Source organism: Doryrhamphus excisus, linkage group LG6 (genome assembly GCF_037039965.1).
Source record: "Doryrhamphus excisus strain RoL-2023G ecotype Guam linkage group LG6, RoL_Dexc_Guam_v1.1, whole genome shotgun sequence".
Lineage (NCBI taxonomy): Eukaryota > Metazoa > Chordata > Actinopteri > Syngnathiformes > Syngnathidae > Doryrhamphus > Doryrhamphus excisus.
Genome location: NC_136362.1, coordinates 7,396,683 through 7,406,265, shown reverse-complemented (window position 1 = coordinate 7,406,265; position 9,583 = coordinate 7,396,683). Strand labels below are relative to the sequence as shown.

The 9,583-nt window shown below is 47.0% G+C and overlaps 3 protein-coding genes and 1 long non-coding RNA gene across 4 annotated transcripts; 3 read left to right on the top strand and 1 right to left on the bottom strand.

The window, feature by feature from the left end:
- Nucleotides 1-1,187: 1,187 nt before the first annotated feature.
- LOC144898608 (uncharacterized) lies at nt 1,188-2,038 on the top strand. The gene is made up of 3 exons (XR_013627501.1): nt 1,188-1,463; nt 1,543-1,698; nt 1,818-2,038. It is a non-coding gene; the product is annotated as an uncharacterized LOC144898608 (long non-coding RNA).
- rpp30 (ribonuclease P/MRP 30 subunit) lies at nt 1,845-4,335 on the bottom strand. Its single transcript, XM_058069270.2, has 12 exons — nt 4,178-4,335; nt 3,529-3,587; nt 3,408-3,464; nt 3,269-3,334; nt 3,108-3,179; nt 2,947-3,036; nt 2,765-2,881; nt 2,677-2,706; nt 2,573-2,610; nt 2,426-2,505; nt 2,264-2,350; nt 1,845-2,194 (listed from the first exon to the last, which is right to left on the bottom strand). The coding sequence occupies exons 1-12, from the start codon at nt 4,257-4,259 to the stop codon at nt 2,148-2,150; spliced, it is 825 nt and encodes a 274-aa protein (XP_057925253.2). The 5' UTR covers nt 4,260-4,335; the 3' UTR covers nt 1,845-2,147.
- Nucleotides 4,336-4,444: 109 nt separating this feature from the next.
- On the top strand, nt 4,445-7,376 carry nudt13 (nudix (nucleoside diphosphate linked moiety X)-type motif 13). Its single transcript, XM_058069282.2, has 9 exons — nt 4,445-4,500; nt 4,744-4,841; nt 4,925-5,067; nt 6,044-6,148; nt 6,219-6,325; nt 6,387-6,512; nt 6,583-6,694; nt 6,776-6,930; nt 7,030-7,376. Exons 2-9 carry the CDS (start codon nt 4,762-4,764, stop codon nt 7,237-7,239), a joined length of 1,038 nt encoding a protein of 345 aa, XP_057925265.2. The 5' UTR covers nt 4,445-4,500; nt 4,744-4,761; the 3' UTR covers nt 7,240-7,376.
- A 315-nt stretch (nt 7,377-7,691) lies between these two features.
- LOC131124803 (uncharacterized) lies at nt 7,692-9,561 on the top strand. Its single transcript, XM_058065580.2, has 4 exons — nt 7,692-7,958; nt 8,062-8,224; nt 8,294-8,479; nt 8,549-9,561. Exons 1-4 carry the CDS (start codon nt 7,815-7,817, stop codon nt 9,430-9,432), a joined length of 1,377 nt encoding a protein of 458 aa, XP_057921563.2. The 5' UTR covers nt 7,692-7,814; the 3' UTR covers nt 9,433-9,561.
- Nucleotides 9,562-9,583: the final 22 nt, after the last annotated feature.

Below are 9,583 nucleotides of genomic sequence, written 5' to 3'. Positions count from 1 at the left end.
ACAGGAAGTGGATCATCTGCTAGCAGCAGAAATCCCAGAGAGGATTCTAATCGGCTTCACTGTGGTCACATGACACGCAGAGATAAACACTAAATGTGTGTGTGTGTGTGTGTGTGTGTGTGTGCTGGCTGGAGTTCTGTTCTTTTCTTTCTGGATGATTTTTCTGGATGACCTTGAAATGTCAGTACTTTTATGTCATGTGAATTAGTGTGTTTGTTGTCATACTTTGTTACGAGTTTGGGAGTTTGGGACTTTTTGTTAGGAGAAACAGAATTCCAGCAGAAAAAGAAGAAAAAAATCATTATTTTCCAAATTGAGGTGGGTTCCTGTCCTCCATTCGAAGGCGCTTGGGTCTTTGCACACACACACACACATACACACACACAAGAAACCTTAGGGCTTCCATTTGTTTTTATTTCTGTGTTGATTTTTTAGAATTACATGAGATTAAAGCTTAAGGAGATTTCTCATTCAGATAAAACCTGGATAATAAATCAATTAATCACACGATACGCCCACGATACATTAGCATACGTTAGCATGCATTGTTAGCATTGTTTCAATACAATACAACTATCTTGGTTTGTGCACATTTTCTGGTTAGCCTACAATACGGCGTGTGTCTTACGTTACGTCACGTTATTAATACACTTGAGAAGAGTTTTTTGCCCTTTTGTGTGTCAACTTGAGATAAATGAATCGTTTTAGTGTGTGAGCAATTGGGGTGAAACCCGTACTGTAACACGTACGTCGCTGTCGGCACGTCAACGGCGCTCTGCTGCCACCTGCCGACTGAAAATGTCACTGCCGAGTCCCGCCAATTTGCCGTTGAATGGTGACGTCACTTGGTGATTCACTTCAAAACAGAGTTTTAAACAGCATTTCCGGTTTAGCTCAGGGAGTTTCAAAATACGCAGTCTCAAACGTCATTTTATCATTGACAAACCTATATTTTAATAATTACATGGTTCAAAATAGAATAATAAGAAAACTACAAGCTGGTGTCCGTGGTAAGTAAATTGTACGTTATAATTATTTGTTAAAAGGCCATCCACAATAGCTGAATAAAATGCACTTTTCATGGCGGTTCAAGATATGTTTATGTATTCAATTATATGTTATAGATTCTCAAAAAAAGACGCATGGTGTGCTTTTAATTTGAAGAAGCCCTTCACCCACGGAAGTGACGTGTGTATAGCCGCTCGTGTTGAAAACTGGTCGTGGTCATTCAGAGGACAGAGCCACCACACAACACAGCGCCTGTCAATCAAGCAGTTATCCCTTTCTATTGGGCGGGAAACTACCATTTGCTTGATGCTAGCCTCAAATTCACTTTCAAGTTAACCGGATGTTAACTTGGCTCCTTTTTGACGCTTAGTTAGCCAGCCGGTATTAGCATGCAGTGTGATCGCCTTGTAAAGAGGTGTTTGGAACCGGAAGTGGATCTATGGAGCTGTAGAGCGGTGAGGAGCGTGTACGTGCGTGTGCGAGCTCTAGTCAGTAACTAATGATTTGTAATCAAGTAATTCGTCGATTGTGTAGAAGCGGGTCTGTTTGGAGGCGGGACTTCCGGCTTCTGACGATCCAATGGAGTTCCTCCCCACTCTGATTGGAATGACTCGTCAGGAGGACTCTCAGGTCGTGTTCCGACCCAGAAGTCCTCAGCTCTGTTGTTCCAGATGTCTGGCAGGGGAGCCGGTAAGACAAGATAAACTTTATTTATTGCACATTGGCAAGATTACGTTGACAATGAGAAGAAGTTGGAGAGTCAGCGTTAGTATACACAACGCAATGTTGTGCTGTCTGTCGTCTTTCAGGGCCACATCAACCACATGATGCATGAGGGAGGCGGGGCTTCGGTGAAACCACGCCACTGATTGGTGGAGCTGATGACGAAAGCGACAAACAGGAAGGTAGTCGGTTTAGCGCAAAATTGAAAGAATGTTTTGATGACGTAGTTTTATTTTTGTAATTTCTCAACTCAAAGGCATTTTGTTGACATCACTTTATGTTCTTCTGAAATTAAAACAGTTGACCAAAAAAAGAGACTAAATTTAATTCTGTGCTGCATAGCAGTGAAGTAATTATTCACTTGCTAACTAGCTTTCATGCACTGAGGAGGGCGGCGCTTATCCAACATGACTGCATCAGTCCTTCTGCTGAGTTTTGACTCGTTTGGCTGCAGGCACGTCACCTGCAAAGGTAAGAAGACAAAAACATTAGAATGGTTGATTATATGATAAATAAATGCAGAGTCACATACAAGAGGAGGGTGTAGCCCCTGGCTGGCAGGAGGTCTCCTTGGAGATCCTTCTGGTGGAAATGACACCGCTTGCCGTCTTCCTGGTTTCTGATCACACAAGTCACCTTTTATGTGGACCTTGTCTGACACCACTCACTTGGTATATCTGCGGCGGGAACTTACCTGCGTGAAGTAAGACTGATCGACAGGTGGAGGAAACGGCTGCTCTAGCATCTCCGTCTGAGAGACCAAACAACGTACTTCTGAGGACCGTGTCAGGAAAACAACACCCACATAGGGCACGGTAGGCTGTGCCAACAGGAAGGATACAAGTTGATGACATCATAGGGTCCTCTCAGCTCCAGAGGCTGAAGAGAGAAAAACGTGTGACATGTAGTGACCATCACAACGGGTCAAAGTGAGGGGTCACGCACCTTCTCAGCCGCACTGGACACCATCACGTTCTGAAAGACACACCACCGCATCAGCATCATTGTTACTGAATGACACAAACATCCGTACCTTCCCTTTGTACGTCTCCGCCAGGCTAATCGCGTTAGCAATGGTGTACCGTCTCATGGTGGCGTCTCTGATGGCTGCGGCGTATGAAACTTCAAACGCCACACCTCTCTCCACAGCCTACACACAGGCGCTGACTGTTAGCATTTTTTATTAGCATTGCATATAAAAGAGTAGTCAATCACCCCGCTGACTGGAGCTCTCTTAAGGAGGAACGGAAGTTTCTCCGTCACGGACACAGTAATGATGTCCACGTCTAACTGCATGCACGCCGCCTATGTCAACAAACAGAAGCGTGTCACTGTGTGTGTCGGTGTTTGTGCGCGCGCACGTGCATGTGTCTCACGTGAAAAACTTTTTCTGTCGTTGGGTGCACCGCTATCAAATCAAAACCTCGATACTCTGCAGCATTCGGCCTCTGAAGGAGAGAAAAGTAATACGAAAACACCGTGTTAAAATCATCTTTGACATCTTTGAGTGTGATGGTGCAACATTAACATTACTTACAAAGTGACACAAGTCTGACATGACCAACGTCAGTCTGTTGAGCACTCTGATTGGCCGAGAGCGACCCTGTCATACACACACACACACACACACAGTATTACATGAAGTAAATATATTTGCACGGTTGTGCTGATGTTACCTGGACAATAGGTAGCTGAGCGATGATCTCACTGATCGGCGTGGGGGAGGGAATCTCCTGCAGACGGGAAAATACATTACATACAAGTGGTTGAACTTGTGTGTGTTTGTTTCTCTCTTACCTGTTTCTTTTTGGCTGTGGGTTCAAAAGTGTAGTTGACGGCTACTGTGGAAAAACCAACTGGAGGTAGATAACCATATTATTATTATTATGGTAATATTTAATTTGAACATGCATCAGATTACAATTGAGTGCATCCCATAATCAGTTCCCAGTTCCACATGTCCAAAAGGAGTAGGAAGAAGCAAAGCTTATTAAATCCTACCCCTCTATCTGGTACTTTTACAATCAGTAACGGTTACATTTGTTCACTTCCTGCTTTCCATAATACAGTTTAATAGTTTTTTTAATAATGTACCTCGTACCGAAGTACAAGGTGATATGACCATACAATGACATAATGGGTACCCTAGTAAGGTGGCATTATGAATTATCCTTACTGACCTTTTTTGCAGTACCTTTAGCGAGTGAAGATTGCTTTTATAGTTATTAGCCCATATTTCCACACAATAAGTAAGATATGGTAGAACCAGAGAGTATTATTATGAGGCAAAAAGTATTTTGTCACATATACAAACACACGTATTGGTATCTTAATAGTTGTTCAAGTGTTTCCTACACAAACAAGCTAGCTTAGCTAACTACTCTAGCTGTAATAAAGTCGTCTTCGGAGTCACGCTTTCATTATAAGTTACATTCGGGAGACTCACGATGAGCTGCAGTCTCAATCAGTCGCTGCATATTGCTTTTATCTTGCGAGAAAGTCAGGTTTAAATCCATGAAGACAGACATGATGTAGCGATGTGAGCGGTCGGACTCCACAACACGCGGATTGCCACAACGAAAGGCATTGTGGGAAGCGGAGTCCTCGTGAAGATGCATTGCATTGGCCAGCTGTTTCCAACTCCATCCGCGAGGGGGCAGACCGACACGCTTTGGAGTTGAATATCGAAGACGAAGAAGAGTATGGAGCGGAAGAAGCCGAAGAATTGGAGGAGGGGGCGACCTCGTCGTGAAGCTGTGGGATTCTGAGGTCTGAATTGTTGTCCAAAACCCGTACCGCATGACACGAACTTGTCACTAAACCTGATAAAACAACATTTAATGTACATTCTGACTGTTGGCGTCTGTATATACAAAAGACGTACGATGTAAACACAACACTCCTGGCTGTTCTAACTTGCTGAGCCGTCAAAAAAAATTTAGGTGACCGGAAATACACCCCCCGGTATTATTTCATGTGTCCAATTCATTTTAATTTTTTATTGTTTTCAAGGTGCTTCATTCTTCAACCATGTTGAAACCTCTGAACTTCCTGTCCGCATCATCATGTGTGATGTTCTCCCGCCATTCAAGCTTTGTCTCCAAGATGAGGTTCCTGTTCCTTCACACGCTCACCCTAACCACAGACATTTATCATTTATTGCTCAATTGACTCATTGATTGTCCTTGTACAGGTACATGAACAAACTGAAGCAGGATGACGAGGCGTGCGTCGACGCTCTTCTCAACGGTCGTCTTCTTCTCTTCCATCGACTTGCGCCTCTGCTGCGGCGAAGCGAAGGAGGACGCTTCCGAAGCAGAATGCTGCAGTGCTCAGGTGAACGAGACATAGTCATCATTTCCTTTTATTACCAAGCAAACAAACAAAAAAGGAACAAGGGCCTTGTCTCCTGTTGCCTCTCTTGCGCTGGTACAAAAACCATAGGCCCACCCCGGTGCGGTGTGGGAGGAAACCGGAGTACCCGGAGAAAACCCACGCATGCACGGGGAGAACATGCAAACTCCACACAGAGATGCCCGAGGGTGGAATTGAACCCTGCTCTCCTAGCTGTGAGGTCTGCGCGCGCTAACCACTAGACCGCCCCAACAAAACAACAACAAAAAAGAAATCAACAGATATTAGAAACCTAGGAACACACTAATAAATAGCTCCTGCAGTGTCATTAGGGAAATATGGATATTACACGCTAACGATGGATCTGCGCGATTGATCGATAGCGCTGCGCCCGAGATGGATTCATCGTCAGCGCACAAATCGATCGATTTCTGCGCTCACGATGGATATAAACTGTCTTGCGCTGGAGACCGATGCTTTGACACTGCGCTGACGATATAATGACAATCGTTGATCTGCTAATTGCGTACAATGACAGGGTTAGGGTTTAGGGTTTACACTCCCCCCGCCGAGAACGGTAACAAAGTGAACTGCTTGACAATTAATCAAAGATTTGAAATTTGCATGCATCGACTTCTTGTTGATTCTTGTAAGTAACAACGCTCAGCGCTGCCATCTGTTGGCATCTAAACAAACTACACACATCCATCCCGGGCGCAGTAATATACCATCGATCGTGAGCGCAGAAATCGATCGATTTGTGCGCTAACGATGGACCCATTTTGGGTGCAGCGCTATCTATCGATCGATCGCGCAGATCCATCGTAACATGGACATAAATATCTAGAATGGTCGCCACCCCAACTAGATGCGTTACTGCCAAATATATCCCCGTTTGCATTGGTGAGAACCGTTTTCATGGGTTCAACCACAACTTTGTGTGGTCATGTGATTGCAGATGTGCAAGCTGTTCTTCAGAAACTTGGCACCGACGCATCGTTGGTGAAGGAATCGTTTCTGATCGGCTGTGAACAGAACCAGGCTCAGTTCTGCCTCGATGTCGGTAAGCTAAAAAAAATGCATGTTTAACGTCATCTCGGTGCTTTTGTTTTCACTGTCGATGCGTTTGGCAGGCCAGCTGGATCGGGTCTCAGTGGAGAACTTGTGTGAAGGAACGTTTGTTGACCTGAACAAGGCTTTTTTCCTCTTGTCCGGGGTGGAGGCGCCTCTAGTGGCCAAGGTGAATACTGCGATTAATTGTATTGTTACTGCTGTACCTAATAATAAATGGTCTCTTTCAGGGTAAGGCTCTGCTGCATTGGCATCAGACCAACAAGTTTTGCGGCGCTACCGGTCAGCTGACCTGCCGCAACCAAGCAGGAAGTCAGAGAGTGTGCAGCAGCAGCGGAAAAGTCTCTTATCCCATGGTAACGTAGCTTCACTTTGCTGAATTCAGAGCACAACATGTTACTCTTCTTTGTGCTCGTTGTCGTCCAGATGTCGCCGGTGGTCATCGTGCTAGTGTCCGACGGGAAACGTTGTTTGCTAGGCAGACAGTCGTCCTTCCCGCCGGGCTTGTACAGTGCCTTGGCTGGATTCTGTGACATGGGTCAGCGCTTTTTTTTTTTTTGTTAGCATTAGCATGCTGCAGTCATATGTCCGCCATTTTTTTCTAATCTGCGTGTTTCAGGTGAGAACCTCGAGGAGGCGCTGTGCAGGGAGGTGGCAGAGGAGGTGGGTCTAGAAGTTCAGAACATCTCTTATAGCTCCTCACAGCACTGGCCCCACCCACACAGCTCCTTCATGCTGGGCTGCCATGCCTCTGTCAGTCCCGCCCACACTGAGGTGAGACACCAGTCACCAGTCGTTCATGTTTTTTTTTTTAATGCTACAGAAGTTTTGAAAGAGCGAAAAAGTGATTTTGTGAACATTGGTTTCATCCAGCTGAGTGTGGACCACACGGAGCTGGAGGACGCGCGCTGGTTCAGCCTGGACCAACTCACCGCCGCCCTGCAGGTGAGGGCTCCGCCCCCCAAAGGCCAGCGTGGCGTTCTGTGGCTGCCACCCAAACACGCCGTCGCCCACCACCTCATTAGCGAGTGGGTTGAGCGACAGCGGCGCCTTGAGGCGGGACAGGAAGTGGCTCCGGCTTAGTTTAGAAATTACAAATTAAGTGTCCGGGTCTGAAGTCCAGTTAGATTTTTAAAAATAAAACAAAATCTGATGTTTTTAATATTTTGACTTTTATTCTGAAAATAACGACCAACGTATGTCTCCTGATCTTCAAAATAAAACGCTTGATTACAAATAAAATGTGTTTTTATTCATTCATTTTCTATTTATTAAGCATTTCTTTCATATTTTGACAAATCCATGTAAAACGATTTCCATCAATCCCTCTTTCACAAACTTCGTTCACCTGCAAATCTTCTTTGAAAGCCTGCCTTTTTTAAATATTTAAATTCCTTAAAAACATGTTTTAACATTTTGTTTTACGTCGTATTTTTGGTTTCTAAAACTTCAGAATGTATTAGCTTTAAGAACATTCGTACCAGGATTGGACACTGCCAAAAGAGCCGGAACCGGAATAGAAATAAAGCCACTTCCGGGAAACATTACTTCCACTTGTTCGGTAGATAACCCGGCTGTCGTTTTCGTCTTAAAACTTTGTACGAAGTGTAAACCAAACAAACTTCCGGTCGTTAGCATTTAGCCTTTAGTGTCACAGCATGAGCGACCCCGTGGACGTGCACGCGCAGCTGGCAGCCGTCATGGAGTCGCTCGTCCACGCCGCGGTTGCCGAGCTCCAAAAGCTAGCCGAGGAGCAGCCTCTTGTAGCGGGCAACGTTCACAGACAGAGCCGGGAGAAGTTGGTGAGTGGACGGCTTGGATCCGGTCTGTGTTCCCATTGGTTGATTTTTATTGGCGGTCAGTACTACCATTAAGACAGATGGTCACGTGCTTTTTCGGTCTTAGGTACGCTTTGCCGTCATCATGGAGACGCTGGCCAATGAGACGTTAGGAAAGATAGTCAACATCGTGGAGGACGTCAAGCCGTCGGAGGCGGAGGCGGAGTCCAGGCTGAGCAGCAAAAGACCACAAATCAGCATCATCAGCATCCTCAACAAAACCTGCGTGGGTACGAGCCAAGCCCCGCCCCCAAAAAGTTAGCACCAATGATGTCACAACTAACCCGCTCTGTACGCAGAGGCGGAGCATTCGTACGGAGTCTCTCCACTGGGTCAGGACGCAACCCTGGCTGTCAATCATACCGCTTCAGTGACCTCAGTGATGGAGGAGGAACCCCAGGAAGGCGACGCCGAGACACCATTGGTCCTGGCTGTCAGCATCAAAGACCAGCACGGAAACGTCAACCTGGACGCCATCGTCGAGCGTGAGAATCTCGATAAAGATAACGTAGCTGTGATATGACCATGACATCCAATTTCCTGTCTTTTCTCAGGTGCTCAACTTGAAGCTGCACCGCACGCCAACTCGGACTCAGACGTCAAGTGGAAGTGTCCCAGGAAGACCTTCACGTCTCAGAGCAGCTCGGCGTCGCACAGCCAAGCGTACAAACAAAATGGCGGGCGGCCGCACACGTGTCGGCAATGCGGGAAGTGTTTCGCCAAGCTGGCGCAACTCAAAACGCACGCCGTGGTGCACACGGGCGAGAAGCCCTTCGCCTGCGACCTCTGCGGCCGCCGTTTCACCCTTCGACAAAACTTGCACCGCCACGCCCACAGCCACACGGGCAGGAAGTTCTTCTCGTGCGGCGTGTGCGGGAAAGGCTTCACGCGCTCGGTCACGCTCAGGACGCACGAGCTCATACACACGGGACAGAAACCCCTCAAGTGCGAGCAGTGCCCCAAAACCTTCCGCCACGCCATCAACCTCAAGAACCACCTGCGGGTCCACAGCGGCTCGCGGCCTTTCGTGTGCGACGTCTGCGGCAAGAGCTTCCGCCAGTCGGTCAACCTGAAGATCCACTGCCGTGTCCACACCGGCGAGCGGCCATATTGTTGCAAGGAGTGCGGGAAGACGTTCAGCCAGCAGAGCAGCCTGATCACGCACGGGCGCACGCACTCCTCCGAACGCCCCTTCGCCTGCACGACCTGCGACAAGAGCTTCAACAACGCCAACAGCCTCAAACTGCACGTGCGCGTGCACACGGGCGAGAAGCCGTACGGCTGCGACGTGTGCGGGAAGACTTTCAGTCAGGGCAGCCATCTCCGTACGCACAAGAGCCACGTCCACGCCGGGGGGAAACGCTACATCTGCGACAAATGCGGCAAACGCTACGCCGACCAGCGCAACCTCAAGATGCACAAGTGCGGCTACGCTTGAACATCTACTGGCGAATGGACCAATCAGATCTCCTGGACTCTGTGCTATGACTTCATCAAGTCATCTCAACCTTAAAAATGTCAATTATGAAATTATGAAATCAAATTACATTTTTAGGCTGAATAAATTATTTTATTTTAATGAAAGTTGT

What these genes read in the sequence shown, in the direction of transcription:
- LOC131124803 (XM_058065580.2), top strand. Translation starts at nt 7,815, where the DNA reads ATGAGCGACCCCGTGGACGTGCACGCGCAGCTGGCAGCCGTCATGGAG. An exon ending in GACAGAGCCGGGAGAAGTTG is followed by an intron (nt 7,959 to 8,061) that starts GTGAGTGGACGG and finishes TTTCGGTCTTAG; the next exon opens with GTACGCTTTGCCGTCATCAT. An exon ending in CCTCAACAAAACCTGCGTGG is followed by an intron (nt 8,225 to 8,293) that starts GTACGAGCCAAG and finishes CTCTGTACGCAG; the next exon opens with AGGCGGAGCATTCGTACGGA.
- nudt13 (XM_058069282.2), top strand. Translation starts at nt 4,762, where the DNA reads ATGTTGAAACCTCTGAACTTCCTGTCCGCATCATCATGTGTGATGTTC. An exon ending in CAGAATGCTGCAGTGCTCAG is followed by an intron (nt 5,068 to 6,043) that starts GTGAACGAGACA and finishes ATGTGATTGCAG; the next exon opens with ATGTGCAAGCTGTTCTTCAG. An exon ending in GAAAAGTCTCTTATCCCATG is followed by an intron (nt 6,513 to 6,582) that starts GTAACGTAGCTT and finishes GTTGTCGTCCAG; the next exon opens with ATGTCGCCGGTGGTCATCGT.
- rpp30 (XM_058069270.2), bottom strand. Translation starts at nt 4,259, where the DNA reads ATGTCTGTCTTCATGGATTTAAACCTGACTTTCTCGCAAGATAAAAGC. An exon ending in GATTGAGACTGCAGCTCATC is followed by an intron (nt 3,588 to 4,177) that starts GTGAGTCTCCCG and finishes ATCTACCTCCAG; the next exon opens with TTGGTTTTTCCACAGTAGCC. An exon ending in AGGGGCTACACCCTCCTCTT is followed by an intron (nt 2,195 to 2,263) that starts GTATGTGACTCT and finishes TTACCTTTGCAG; the next exon opens with GTGACGTGCCTGCAGCCAAA.